The following is a 15,624-nucleotide window of genomic DNA, read 5'->3' on the forward strand; positions in this document are numbered from 1 at the left end:
ACCAGTAATGTAGCACCTAATTGGCTTGTTTGTGAAAATGGGCTCGGAAGTGAGTGCCCTTCAGACACCGATTAAGTACATTTTTGGTTGAGGTAGCATTGGCCATTGAAATGAATGGGAGTGGTACTTCCTCCCTCTAGCCAGTCCTATATAATAGGATCGGTGTGGAGGGTGCCTCTTGTGGACAGTACTAGTAATTACTCATTCATGGTGTTGCTATGGTATTTTGTCATGATGTCAGTGCCTCTCTCTTTCATCATGGTTACAGAAATATCATTATATTATTATATATATATATTATATTATATCAGAAGTACAACATGCTGTTATACTTGTATGATATTGATGACTGCCTGCATGAGTTCATTAGTGACACTGAATGTTTAGATATGATTAGTAGCTGATGTCTGACCTCTGTCCTGTCCTCCCCTCTGTTACAGTGTCAGCTCCCACGCGTACGCTGGGCAGGAGGAAGCTGGTTCGCAACCGGTTCACCATCGACACGGACATCGTGTTCGACAGCGAGCCTGGCAGCGGGGACCCTGACCCAGACACGCCCTCGCCGGACTCCCACGAGCCTCTGCAGCAGCCGTCGCCGGGGATGGGCGGCGTGCTGGCCGGGGGCGACACGGACCGCTGGGTGGAGGAGCAGTTCGACCTGGAGCAGTACGAGGACCCCGACGACGTCAAGGAGACCGACATCCTGAGCGACGATGATGACGATGTGGTCGGCTTCTGCCGAGAGGGGAGGGGCCCGGCCAGAGAAGGCCGTCTGGAGGGCCCAATGGCAGCCCTTGACCTCGAGGACGACACCTCGGGGGAGAAGCCACGGGAGGAGGAAGGGAAGCGGAGGAGCGAGGCGATGGCAGCAGAGGGGGGGGACAACGACGACGACGGTGGCACTATACCCCACCGAGCCCCCGGCTCTCTCCGGCTCTCCCACCTGGGCAAGCAGTGTGCCATGTCTGTGGCCAGCGTGGACGAGCAGCCGCCTGCCAGCCAGGACGAGGTTGTCTGGGTGCGGCGAGAGGACCAGGCCACTACGCCGGACTCAGACAGCCAGAAGCACACACAGAGCTAGGCTAAGCCTACCACTCCCACACACACACACAGAAAAAAAATATATAAAACGCTGTATCTGTCACATCTTGCCAGAACAACTTGACACGGACTTTGTGAAAGATTTCACTCCTTCATCACCGTCCACTAAGCTGTCTGTACTGCATGGACCTACTGTAGTCATACATGCCCACTGCCTACAGGATATCTCGCGCTAATATACGAAATATTATCCACACGTGTATACGGCTGTATTAACCCAAGCCATCCTTCTCATGACGGTTCGCCATCGAAGCAACGCCACATGACTGATGTTCTCCGACAACCAATCAGAGAAGAGAGTAGGAGGGTTAGACTGCACAATCATGAAATTTAATCAATCAAGTATTAGGACTGCACATAGTCACCGGCAGCTACCTGGGACTGCCGCTCGCTGCCAAATATGTGCGTGGACTTAAGCTTTCTCTTTCTCTCTCAGAGGGTAAATGGGGTTTGAGTTGCTGTTGTGTCATATAAAAGGGCTGTCTTTGAGTCCATAACGTTTCAAAATCAGAACAGCCTGATAAAAGAGAAATCAAATGTAATGTAACTTTTCCAGAGAAGTGCACAAACATGATGTTTTGAGGCGCCGCTTATTACTCTTTGGTTGTATATATTTCTGCTTTGATTTCTATTTTGCATATATGAAACTCTCAGAAGGCTTCAGGCCATTTGTTATTATTTACCTTTAACACCATTGTGAAAAAGACAGCATTTTTGCCCACTCTCCTCTTAAGCGAAGGGAACATTTTTTTTGTCTCCATTTCATTTTATTTTAACTTAACAAATCCTGTGTTACTTGAACTTTTTTCATTGTCATTTACAATTGAAACATCATGAATAGCCATGAATCATTGTGTTGAACTATTTTCTTAAAACCTTAGTTAATGGTACACTGCCCTCTCCTGTCCCTAGATCTGTGTGCACGCCTCATGACACAATGCCCATTGTAATACAGCTGGGGCAAATCTACAGAATGGATCTCTCTTGCACATTTAAGTATTTTTGGTGGGGAGAAACAAAAATAATCTATAATGTATTGACCAAATAAAATGTGTGTAATTTATGTTTCATTGTTAGCATTATTTTATCAGTGAGATAGCTGAACTGCCACAATCAGTACCCTAGTTTTTTATGTTAATAAGATTCCAAATTGTGCTTAATGCAATCAAAATGGTAGAACGTGAACAAACTGGAAGAATGGAAAAACAAATGTACATGAACATTTCCAAATGAATGAAAAAAAAACCATTGTTCTCACAAACTGCATTTTTTATTTTGTAAATATTACTGTATTGATATTATATCAAATAAATTGTTTTCTTACATATGTCATCTGTACTGTATCACCATGATTGTTCTTCAAAGACATGTATGAACAGTTTGATGGTTTGTAGCGCACTATAGCACAAAATATTTTTTTTTTCCCAGGGGAGAGGGGGAGTTATTATTATGTATGTAGGCTGCTTTACACACTGAAATAAACAATAACAAGACAAAATCACACAATAGACCATCGACACGTTGTGGAATTCACCATGTGAACTACAACCCGAAAACATAAAAAGTTGGGATGTTGTGTAAAATGTGAATAAAAACAATATAATAATCTGCAAATCTCTTAAATTCATATTTAGTTGCAAAATGGACACAGACAACATATCAAATGTTGAAAATTTAAAATTTGACTGAATTTGATACCAGCAACATGTTTCAAAAAAAGTTGTGACAGGGGTAACAAAATGCTGGAAAAGTTGTGTAATGATAAAGAAAACAAAAGGAGGAATGTTTGACAACTAATTAGGGTACCTGGCAAAACGATTGGGTATGAAAAAGAACATCAGAGAGGCACGGTCTCTTAGAAGTAAAGATGTATGGGTATTCATCACTCTGTAAACCTGTGAGCACTAATGCTTCTTATCATGAAATTGTGAAGTATTTGGGGAGTTCATCATCTACAGGACATAATATTATTCAAACAAGGGAAGGAGCTGAAAAACAAATTGGATGGCAGTGGTCTTTTGGACCTCAGATGGCATTGTCCTGACCTCAGGAAAACCTCTGATAATCATTGTCTATGTGCACAGTTTGATACTCAGTTCAAAAACTGCAGCCAAAATTGTAACAGCCAAAACAGCCACAATTGTAATAAGGCATGATACAGAAAACACCACCGTCTTATCAAGGCCTGAGCTTGTTTAAAATGCTCCGAGGTAACATTGAAAAAGCCAAGGGTCCTGTGGTTAGTCCAATCACAACTTGCCATTCTTTTTGGAAATCATGGACACATCTGAGCTAAAGAGGAGAGGGCCTATCCAAGTATCCAACCTATCCAACTTGTTTTAGTGCTCAGTTCCAAACCCAACATCTATGACGGTGTGGAGGGGCATTAGTGCCTACTACATGGGCATCTTGCACATTTGGCAAAGCACAATCAATTCTGAATGATTTATACAGGTTTCAAGCAGGACCTTGAATATTTCAGAAAAACAATGCAAAAAAGAATTCTGCTCATCTCCTCAGACTCCTCAGTTCCTAAACATTTACAGAATTTTATTAAATGAAGAGGTGAAGCAGCACAGTGGTAAACATGCTCACGTCCCAACTTTTTTATGTTGCTGGCATCAAATTCAAAATGAACATATATTTTCCATGAAATAGTCCAAATTTAAATTTTCAACATTTGATATGTTGTCTATGTCCTTTTTGCTGCTAAATATTTGTCTGCGATACTTGTATATTATCACATTCTGTTTTTATTTGCATTTTACACAACGTCCCAACCTTTTCTGTTTTGGGGTTGTAAAAGAAAAAACAGATTCACACTCACAGTATAATGATACGTACATGTCGTTCAACAATCCCCATGACTCCTAAGTTATATCTGAAGCAGAGGACACTGGAGGGTCTTTCTCCTGACCTGTTAGTATGAGACTGCACTAAGATCTCCACTTTAGGCTTTTATTACAGCTATTAAGGCACATAACCGTATGAACACTTTCTTTTGATAATAGCACAGTAAACGCAAGAGTTTCTGCAATAGTATGAAATCAAGTAAGTGACTGTATGTGAGCTATGTTCAGCTCTCTCCTTTGAAATTAATGACAGAAGAGGACTCATTTTAAAGACTATAGAGAGACTTACTACCAAGGTAATATTGTATGACAGATGACAACTGGCAGTGAGACACCTTTTATTGCCAGTAGAGGGTGTAATTTCAGCACTGACTCAAGTTCAACCAATAAGCAATTGCCAGTGTTCCCTTTTAACTTTCAGCACTACATGTCCCACAATAACCCGTTCTCACTCAGTGATTTCCTTGTCATCAGTCACTGGGTGTTTCCAGGCAACGTGAGAGAATGTGTTTATGGTTAAACCACAGCTCCAGGATGTGGAGGGCCTCTTTTGCCCAAAGCTATCAGAAAAAGCAAAACATAACGTAAGGGGCAAACAATCTGTTGATGAGTTTGAAAATATAAATTTGCCACTTGCACAGACATGCCTGAATGTGACAGAGTAATGATAAATCTCTGAGACTTCTACCCTTTCGGCTCCCCATCAGCAAAGACCACACAGCACCAGGGCAAGTAGCAACACCCCAGCAGGTGATGTTCCCACATTAAGACCGTCAGCACTGAGGCCCAGGCACGCAAACACATACTCTCAGGTCACAGACGTGACATCAGGCCAGCCCCTGCCATGGGAAAAAACAAACTAATGGAAGGAGGGAGAAGAAGGGTGACAACAAGGAGGAGAGGAGGGTTTCAGAAGTCCCCTTACACAAAGGCAAAGCATCAACCCTGGAATAATCATACCGCACCTCTCTAAATTGCAGAAGAGATCACGGGGTCCTGACAACCTCTTCATGATCTAATATAATACTGGGATGTGTCATGAGTAATCTAAATGTGGCATGGCAACCAATCATAAACTTTACCAAACCATAGCACCCAATTCCAGTCTTTAGTAACAGCATGGGTTGTATGTGTGGTAATCTTATGTGAAAGTGGTTCATTATTAGCCTAGAAATCTAGACGCACCCTAGCGGCGGCAAATTAATTTGCTCAGCCTCTACGTCTAGTAGCAAACCATAGGAATTTCTATTGGCTAACACCGTGGATGTTATTCAATCACAGCGCTCTATTTTGTTAGAGAGTCTTAAGGCGGGCTTAACAGGATAACGACAGTCCTGCGACTGTGAACAACAAGGAAGGTGGCTATGGCGAACGAAGAGCGGTTGTTTGAATCGGCGTTGGCGTCAACTTTGGAGGAGTTGGACTTGAGCAACCTGTTGAGCAACACAATGCACTCAAGTCATTACTTTCGAAGAAGGATGTATTTGCCGTTTTGCCGACCGGATACGGATATGGTCGTAGCGCTGGCCTATTGCATGCCTAGGCAGTTTGAAAGACAATTCTCTGCCCGCCCCTTGGATTAAGCGAGGTGAATGGTTCGATTCCAGACTATACATTTCAATGATATAGGATGGCCCGCCAGGCTAATCTTCAACATTTTATGTGTGAAATTGAGGCTTTGGTTGTAAAAAGTTCAGAAAGATGCTGGGGTAATAGCTTGTTGTGTTTTCTTACCAACGATGGAACAAATAACTATTTTTTCATCGTTTCCCAAGAGACAGACATCCATCGGCAGTGGACTGCCAAAATAAAGTGAGATGTTGGACCATATTTTGACATTTTGCTGAGATAGCAGTCCACGGGCCAGATGAGATGTCGGTACCACTCAAGGTGGCAAAGGTTGCTTATACTTTTTGAAAAGATGCATGTCTGTAGTTTGCATTTTTGTATGATAACCCTTCTGGAGTCACAGCTAAATTAGTGTTATCAGCTGTTAAAGTTACCCTCCCCATTGAAAAAACACATTTTTGACGCAGGTGCCTATCTTGCTATTGGCCTTTGTTAAATACATATTTGCATATCTGATTTGATATGTTTGGTATCATTTTAAAGAGGACAATCTGAGCTTTCATTCAATTCCTTTTGTGAACACTTTGGACAAAATGCAGCCGACCCTGGAGCTCTTCAAACTTTTAATCACACACATTTTCCTGCCATTTCTGCCTAAATCATCTTTTTTCTTTTAATCCTGTGGCATCAGGGAGCATCAGAGATGCAAAATACAGGCATGACTCTAAGGATTCAGAAAATGTATAATTTACCCATATTATCTCATTCCGAGGTGGTGATTTTCAGCTTTATATCAGGCATGGCATTTTTTCGAAGAAAGATAGTTTTGCCAACCTCTGAGGTTTTCTTTGCTGATGGACTCTGACTTTAATTTATACTCAACCATCTTCTAGGCTTTGTGATTTTGTAGTTTATTTTGCTATTGCTGGTCCTGTCAGCACTGTCTGACCACTTCTATTTGATCTGCATCTGTTGCCTGAGCTTCAGACAGTGACAAATGTATGCTTGTTTGTGTGAGGCCAAAACTGGTGCTTGAACATAACTTCTTGTCCATGAGGGGTTGAGACCAGACCAGGGTCAAACCTGAAACTTAAAAAGCCTCAGGGCAGGGCCACAAACACTGACCCTGGTGCTTCACATGAAAATTAATGGTTCTCTATCAGTCAAAATACTGAGCGTTAATTAATGGGAATACACTCCTCGATCACCACTGAAGTCCTCTAATAGGTCCTGTTCAGGTTCTATTGGCGCGAAATGGCTCAGCTCTATATTAGCCGGCACGGCCAATAGCAAACACTCTTTAGGGGCTTTCAGATATACGCGTAAGACCGGATGTTCTGCGGATGTTAAAGGGAAACTTGGCAGGATTTCCCCCTCTGCTGGAGAAATTGTGCATTATGCTATTTCAAACTGTGGGAAAAGGTAACGATAAAGCACATGGATTTGTTTACAAGCAGTCATGAGCCCTCTCACTCCACCGGTTTACCACCTTAATTGGTTTCCATTATCTTCCACTCTGCTCACCACTCTCTCTACTCAGCCTAATTAGCTCCACCTGTCTCTGCTCTGATTACTCTGCCAGCTGCGCCGCATTACCCACTAACCTCTCCCAGTATTTAAAGCCCTGTCTTTCAGCTCTCCTTTGTCAGATCGTCTGCAAAGCGCACACCCGGAACCTGTTTGCTCGCACTTCTGTCTGACTCCTGTTTTGTGAAAACCAGACCTGCTTTCTGCCTTAACGACTCCTGACTACTCTTCGACCCCGGTAATTCTGACCAGCCTTCTGCCTTTGCAACTACGATTTCGGATTTCTCTTGAACTGTACTTCTGCCTTGTTTCATCCGCCCTGTTGTGTCTGTGTTCCCTCCCCAGGACTTCCGGACCACCCACCAACCAGCTTCATAGGATGCATCGCTGCCACTGGGGGGGACACAGACACAGCACATTGGACGGAACCCCTGTAACCCCTGGAGCCTTCACTCTCTCCCTACTTCCCTTTCCCCTGAAGTTTAATAAACTTTCTGGTGTGATGCAATTTTGGTCCTCTGGTCGTCTGTCTGAACCCTGACAGAACGATCTGACCATCATGGACCCAGCGCACACTCCCCCCAACATGGAAACCGACGAACCTGAGCAACCCACCGCCATGCAACGTCTGGAACACACTGAGAGAGAGGTAACCCGCGTGAGTGGCGACATTGCCTCCCTGCTTCAGGTCGGCCACCAACAGCATCAGCAGTTCCAACAGCAACAATTCCAGCAGCAACAACAACTCGGCATGATCATCCAACTCCTCAACAACCTTACCCCAGCCGTTCTGCCCGCCGGCCCAGTCCCAGTCAGTCTGCCCACCAGCCCAGCCCCCGAGTCATCTACCTCGGTCACTGCAGCCGCTGCTTGTGCTCCGGAACCCAAGATTGGAAACCTAGAGCGGTTCAACGGTGATTCAACCCAGGTCCGGCCATTCCTGACTAGCTGCCGACTTCAGTTCTCCTTGCAGCCAAGGACCTTCGCCACTGAAGGGGCTAAAGTTGGGTATGCCATCACTCACCTGACTGGCCGAGCTTGACTCTGGGGAACAGCAGAGTTCGAACGTCAAACCCCCACATGTGCAACCTTCGACCTGTTTGCTGAGAAGATGCTGAAGGTGTTTGACCTGGATTTCACCAACCGCAGAGGCGTCCCGGGAACTATTCAGTATTCGGCAAGGCAGACGTACAGTCGCAGACCATTCCATCGACTTCCGAACCCTGGCAAGACGAAGCTCTTGGAACACACCATCGTTGGTGGACGCGTTCTTCCATAGCTTGGCCGACTATATCAAGGACGAATTGGTCTCCAATGAACTGCCTTCCACCCTTGATGAAGCCATCGCACTGGCTGTCCGGATCGACAGAAGGATACAGACCCGCCGTTGAGAGGGGCCCAAAATCCACCAACCACCAGCATTCGGAAAAATTCGACTGGGCTCCTGTCATCTACTGCTACTCAACCAAGCCAGCTTGACCAGTCTGAGCCCATGGAAATTGGGCGAGCCTCTCACTCCTGCAGAGTGCCAGCGCCGCTTCACCTCAACCTCTGCCTCTATTGTGGAAATGATGGACATCGTGTTGCAACCTGCGCTTTAAAAGCCGAAGCTCACCGGACATAGGGGGAGTCCGGTTGAGCTCAATGACCATCCAGTCCTCCGACCGCAGACCCCTGCTGCAAGTTCACCTCCGTCTCTCTGACTCAACTCACACCCTGGCTGCTCTGGTGGATTCTGGCGCCGAAGCCAACATAATGGACATCAAGCTGGCACGCCAACTGGGACTGGAGAACCACCGTTTGACACCTCCTATTCCTGCCCGGGCACTGGACGGACACTTACTCGTATCGGTCACTCATGTCATGGCCCCTGTCTGGATGAGCCTGTCCGGAAACCATCAAGAAACTATCCAGTTTCACCTGCTCCATTTCCCGGGCCAACCCCTCATCCTGGGTTACCCATGGCTCCGCCGGCACAACCCTCAGCTCGACTGGGTGACCAGGGTGATCAGGGAGTGAGGAGAGGACTGCCACCGAACCTGCCTGCTTGCTGCCGCACTACCCCCTCGGCCAGTACCCACCAACTCCGCTCCTGACCTCTCCAATGTCCCAGAATGCTACCATGGTCTCAGAGAAGTGTTTAACAAAGCAAGAGCCACATCTCTGGATCTCAGAAACGCTTACCACCTAGTGCGGATCCGGGAGGGAGATGAATGGAAAACCGCATTCAATACACCAACAGGCCACTACGAGTATCTGGTTATGCCTTTTGGCCTCACCAATGCTCCTGCTGTGTTCCAGGCTTTAGTGAATGACGTGCTGCGGGACATGTTAAACAAATTTGTCTTCATTTACCTGGATGACATCTTGATCTACTCCAGAAACCTGTCTGAACACACCCGCCATGTCCAGCAAGTCCTTCATCGTCTCCTGGAGAATTCCCTCTACGTCCTCTACGAGAAATGTGAGTTTCACGTCAAGACAGTGGCCTTCCTCGGGTACATCGTGGCAGAGGGAAGTATCCAAATGGATCCTGCCAAGGTATCAGCAGTCACTTCTTGGCCAGTTCCGGAGAACAGAAAGAAGCTGCAACAGTTTCTGGGGTTTGCTAACTTCTATAGAAAGTTTATCCGGAACTACAGTACCATTGCTGCTCCTCTCACTGCTCTAACCAGTACCAAGCAACCCTTCACCTGGACCCCACCTCCTCCAGTACCATTGCTGCTCCTCTCACTGCTCTAACCAGCACCAAGCAACCCTTCACCTGGACCCCACCTCCCCCAACCTCCGGAACTACAGTACCATTGCTCACTGCTCTAACCAGCACCAAGCAACCCTTCACCTGGACCCCACCTCCCCCCACCTCCGGAACTACAGTACCATTGCTGCTCCTCTCACTGCTCTAACCAGCACCAAGCAACCCTTCACCTGGATCCGACGAAGCCTTCAGTACCCTCAAGGCAAGGTTCACCTCCGCTCCCATCCTCCAGATGCCTGATGTGGACCGGCAATTCATTGTGGAGGTGGACGCCTCGGATGTGGGAGTCGGTGCTGTGATTTCTCAGTGGGCTGCGGAGGATAGGAAGCTCCATCCCAGTGCAATTACGACATAGGGAACTGAGAGCTGCTGGCTGTGAAGCTTGCCCTGGAGGAGTGGCGTCTCTGGCTGGAGGGGTCCACTGTTCCATTCCTCATTTGGACTGATCATAAGAACTTGGAGTACATCCGCACGGCCAAACGGTTGAACTCCAGGCAGTCCCGCTGGGCCCTGTTCTTCGCAAGGTTTAACTTCACTCTGTCATACCGGCCTGGATCACGCATCACCAAGCCAGACGCCCTCTCCCATCAATTCCAGAAAGATGACACCCCCTCCAAGGATCCTGTGTCGATTCTTCCAAGTCTCTGCATCGTAGCAGCTCTGACCTGGGATGTTGAAGAACAGGTGCTGGAAGCTCTCGGTAACCAGCCAGGTCCCAGCGCTTGCCCAGCTGACCGCCTCTTTGTCCCCGAAAACCTGAGGTCTCAGGTCATTCAGTGGGGACATGACTCCCGCCTAGCTTGTCACCCTGACTCCACCGCGCCCACAACCTGCTGCCCAGAGGTTCTGGTGGCCCTCTGAGAAAGGATGTGCGGGGAATTCGTCCAAGCCTGCCCCATCTGCAACCAACACAAGTCATCCTGCCAGCCCCCAGCCGGATTGCTGCAGCCCCTGCCTGTGCCCACACGTCCCTGGTCTCACATCGCCCTTGACTTTGTCACGGGGCTGCCCCCTTCAAGTGGCATGACTGTCATTCTCACCATAGTTGACCGATTCAGCAAAATGGCACACTTTGTTCCCCTCCCCAAGCTCCCAACCGCCAAGGAGACCGCCCAGGTGGTCCTGGAACACGTCTTCCGTATCCACGGACTGCCAAAGGATGTAGTTTCTGACCGTGGCCCACAATTCTCCTCTGCCTTTTGGAAGGAGTTCTGCCACCTGCTGGGAGCCAGTCAGCCTGACCTCCGGATTCCATCCCCAATCCAATGGGCAGTCAGAGCGGACAAATCAGGAGCTCGAGAAGGCACTGCGACGCATGACATCCCGCAACCCCAACTCCTGGTTGCAGCAATTGACATGGGTGGAGTACACACACAATTCTCTGACCTGCTCTGCCATCGGTATGTCCCCCTTCCAATGTGTCTATGGATACCAGCCTCCTCTACTCGCCAGCCAGGAAGGGGAGGTTACTTGCCCATCTGCACTTTCTTTTGCCCGTCGATGTCGCCGCACCTGGTCACAAGCCCGAGCCACACTCCTTAAAATCCGTTGCCAGCTACACTACCGGGGCCAACCGTCGGAGAACTCCTACTCCCACCTACCATGTTGGCCAAAGGGTATGGTTGTCATCCAAGGACCTGCCACTCAGGCTGGAGTCGCGAAAGCTGGCACCTCGGTTCCTTGGCCTATTCCCTATCGTAAGAGTGATCATTGATCAACTGCTGTCCGGCTCCAACTGCCTAATTCCATGAGGGTGCACCCCACTTTCCATGTGTCTAAGATTAAGCCCTTTCATGAGTGTCCGCTGGTCCCTGCTGCGCCTCCTCCTCCTCTTCCACGGCTCGTCGATGGTGGTCCGGTTTACACCGTCCGCCGCCTGCTTCGGTCCAGACGGAGGGGTAGGGGCCTCCAGAACCTCGTTGACTGGGAGGGCTATGGACCTGAGGAAAGGACCTGGGTGCTGGCTAGTCGGATTGTGGATCGGACCCTAATCACTCCCTTCCACCAACGGCATCCTGATCAACCTGCAATCCGTGGTCCTCCTGACCCTGTATCAACCCTCAGAGGAGTCCCTGGGGTCCCCTGACCTGTCCCTGTGTTTCGGGACCTGTCCGTCTCCCGACCCTCCGGCTTCCTCCGAGGATGAGGGCGTTCTTTCGGACCCGTTCAGAGGAGTTCCCTGACCGGCTCCCCTCCTCCCACCCGGCATGGTGTTGCTCTTGACCTGTCCCTTGGAGGGGTTCTGTCATGAGCCCTCTCACCCACTGGTTTACCACCTTAGGGTTTCCATTATCTTCCACTGCTCACCACTCTCTCTACACTGCCTAACTGTGTGTAGACTGTGTGCTGTGTGTCTTTCACTAATTCACGGATTGGGATAAATGCAGAGACCAAATTTCCCTCACGGGATCAAAAAGAGTATATATACTTAACCGGCTTCATAGGACGCATCGCTGTCACTGGGGGGAACAGACACAGCACATTGGACGGAACCCCTGGAGCCTTCACTCACTCCCTACTTTCCTTTCCCCTGAAGTTCAATAAACTTTCTGGTGTGACGCAATTGTGGTCCTCTGGTCGTCTGTCTGAACCCTGACACAAGCTAGCAAACGGTTAGCATAAGTTTGGCAGAACTATGTGGATGTTACAAGATAAGAAACACGATTTAAAATGAGTTTCTTGTTTCTCACTTCTCCTGGGGCGGTAGTCTCAATGTTGCAAGGTTGGTTTTTTTCAGCCTCCAGCGGGGAAAGTCACCATTTTCACCGGGACAGGTCATTTAACCATCCAAATGATTTCTAAATGGGTTTATTACATTGAAATAGTTGCCATGTTCCCCTTTAAACGGTTGGGCCGTATATCTGAACAACATAAACGGTCATATGAAAGTCCGAACTTAGCCGGCTGTTCTACTGCTCACCTCCTAGTATTTCCTCCGCACATAATGTAAATGAGTTATGTCTGAACGAAGCGGAGAACATGCGGTTAAGATCCATACCATGTGAGGGCGTGTCAATGACGTTTCTTTCGTGCGTCCATGTGGCGGGAGCACTTAAATGCCAGGGTCATGACCATGATGGAGTGGCATAATGCTGTCCAGAAAATCTCTGACCTGGAAAGACGAAGACATCGCGGAGCTACATGAGGGCAGACAGCGTTGTGATAGAACACATGAAGGGAACGGCGAGACACGTTGATGTACAGTGGGTCCCAGTTAAGTTTGGACGGGTTCCTTCATGAATCACGCACCCCATTTTCTCAGCAGAAATGGCACAAACTGCAGTTGACACAAACAACCACAAGGTGTCACTTGGGAGTTCTGCCACTACTCTTTTTGATGCGACTTGACTTACTGCTTCCATGACGCAGCGGGGGCACAGGAACTTAAATTGATCACGGTAGTTTAAGCTTACACTTGACAAAACATTCTAATTTGAAAATGTAGATGCAATTGTTGTAAAATGGTGCAGCTCCTTTAAGAAAGCACCGTGCGCAGGGATGGAGAGAGAGAAAGCGAGAGGGGATATGTGTGTTAGAACTTAGATGCGTGTGGAAAAAGTATGTGCTGTTGAGACTGGAGTGAGTCATATTCAAAATAATGCAAAAAATAAATCCGCAGAGAAAACCAATTATCCTCATTCATTGCAACCTCAGCATGCCTGTTTGCCGACGTTCAAACGAAAAACATATCAAAGCACCTTTTGCGTTTGAATGTAGCTCCAAATTTTTTTTAAACAGCTGGACAAATGATTTAGCTAATTGATTATAGCCTGTACACCAGCAATTGTTGAACATTTACCTGTACAAGTACATTGACAGTAGCCCAGCCTAACAGCATGTAGGAGAAAAACTGTAGAAATTTAACTTAAATTGCAACCGCAACATGCCTGCTTGCTGACGTTCAAACGACAACGAAAAAATATCAAAGCAACAAGAGGGTTGAGTCTGAATGACGCTGAGTTTTAGACACGGAGTTTTTGAAGTTAAGAATTATTTTTGTATAAAAAAAATGGCATTCTTCAATCTCCTTCACTGACGCCTATGGAAAAGGCTTAACGTCCCAAAACAACGATCAATGAGCATCAAATTTCTCTCTCATATTGCTCCTCATAACCATCTATAAAAAAGTGTTTTTTCTTTTCTTTTTGAGCACGTCCGAATCCCAGGACATAACGCACTGGACCTTATAATAGGCTCGAGATATAATTCCAAAGGGGGCAGATATGGGCCTACTGTACTTAAAACTTAAAGATTGAACGAAGCTTCCCGAACTTTGAAATTGCGATCAGTGACTGGCATCGGGTGAACAAAGCTTTTCGAAGTTGAACAGGCTATTAAAAACTATTTGCGCACCTCATGTCACAGGAGAGACTGGGCTCTCCCTTCTATGAATTGAAAAAGACGTTATAGGCTACCTGCAAACTGGCCTATGATTTCATTGCTGAGTTTGCGGCAAAGCAAGAAAATGTTTTTTTTTTCCTAAGTCAGGATATGCGAGTCAGTGTCATTTATTTGTCCAATGTTAGCCTACAGACCAGTAGCCTACATCTTATCAATAGTTTGAATGTCGTGTGTGTTTCTACTCATTGACAAATACCGTTCAGCACAATGATTCATGCCCAATTTAATTCCCCTGTTAAAGTGTTAGCCTTTGTTACACTATTTGGTTTTAATTGATGTAGCCTATGATAAACACCATATGGCCAAATATGTGACTCAGCTAATGTTATAGGCTATACAATTGAATTTCCCCTCTTAAATACAAGCTGATGTAGCTTATTAGACTAGGCTACTATTAAAATACACCGACGGTAGCCTTGGCTATGTGTAAAGTAAGCTATCGCATGATTTCATGCACGTAAGTGAAAAGGGCCTTGCATCTGTCAAGTTCGCTGGGGCCTCGCGACCCCCTTGCAACGCCCTGCAGCTCCTAAGACAGCGAGGAAAAAAAGTTAAAATAAAATCTGATAAACCGGGAAAAAGTTGACAGGTTTGTTTCGGTCCGTGATTATTTGTGAAATTTTCAAGCATTTCAAGGAAGGAGTCGTAGCATGCAAGCTCCCAAATTGACCCAATAGCCTAAGGCATCAATAAATTGTTGGGAATGGGGAGGGTCATGCGTTTTTCAATCACTTTGGAGGGTCATAGAAAAAAAAAATGCTGGCGAGGGAAGGTCACGTCTTTTTTGACTAACGCTCCCAAAACTCCTCTGGTAGCCCCTTAAATAAATACCGAACAGTCCCTAATTGATTAATAGCCTGTAGGCCTACACCAGCAATAGTTGAACATTGACCTGTACAGGACATTGACAGTAGCCCAGCCTAACAAGCAAATGTTGCAAAAGACATCAAAAGATGCAATTAATCAGAAATAAATAATGTAATCTGCATTGCTTTATTTAACAAACTGCAAGCAACAAGAGGATTGAGTTCGCTGTGAGGCCAAACCCAAGAGCAGAGCCTATCTGTTAATGCAGTCGAGGCTATATGGTAACGAGCTGTGTGTGCCTGGAAAGACGATAGATGACGGCTCTGGTCATCCCATACCCTCCCCCTACTTCCTGTAACCTACCATTATGGACGCCTGCGAGGAGTAGCCTAAAACGACTCGTTGCCGTTTTGGTACATTAAGCTTTTTCACGTTAAGCCCCCCTCCCCCATCCCCTTCTTTCACACGCAGTGGGGGAGCGCGGTAGCCTGGCTAGCGCCACCACTTCTCAATGAGACGTGGTCTGGGAACCAAACGTTAATTTTCTCGTATTTGAAAAAAATGTCCAGATCCGTTTATTGGGTGCCACGGATGTCTATCAAATGCGTC

General features: G+C 46.8%; 1 protein-coding gene across 9 annotated transcripts in view; it reads left to right on the forward strand.

Annotated features, from left to right (window-relative positions):
* tiam1b (TIAM Rac1 associated GEF 1b) overlaps positions 1-2,428 on the forward strand; it is a 53,603-nt gene extending 51,175 nt beyond the window's left edge. For all 9 annotated transcript variants that reach the window (XM_048264570.1, XM_048264573.1, XM_048264572.1 and 6 more), the window contains one exon: positions 441-2,428. In XM_048264570.1, the coding sequence (XP_048120527.1) occupies positions 441-1,081 (641 nt within the window). In that variant the 3' untranslated portion in view covers positions 1,082-2,428. The remainder of the gene's footprint in view (positions 1-440) is intronic.
* The last annotated feature ends 13,196 nt before the right edge of the window (positions 2,429-15,624 follow it).

The sequence above is a fragment of the Alosa alosa genome, chromosome 15 (genome assembly GCF_017589495.1).
Source record: "Alosa alosa isolate M-15738 ecotype Scorff River chromosome 15, AALO_Geno_1.1, whole genome shotgun sequence".
Lineage (NCBI taxonomy): Eukaryota > Metazoa > Chordata > Actinopteri > Clupeiformes > Clupeidae > Alosa > Alosa alosa.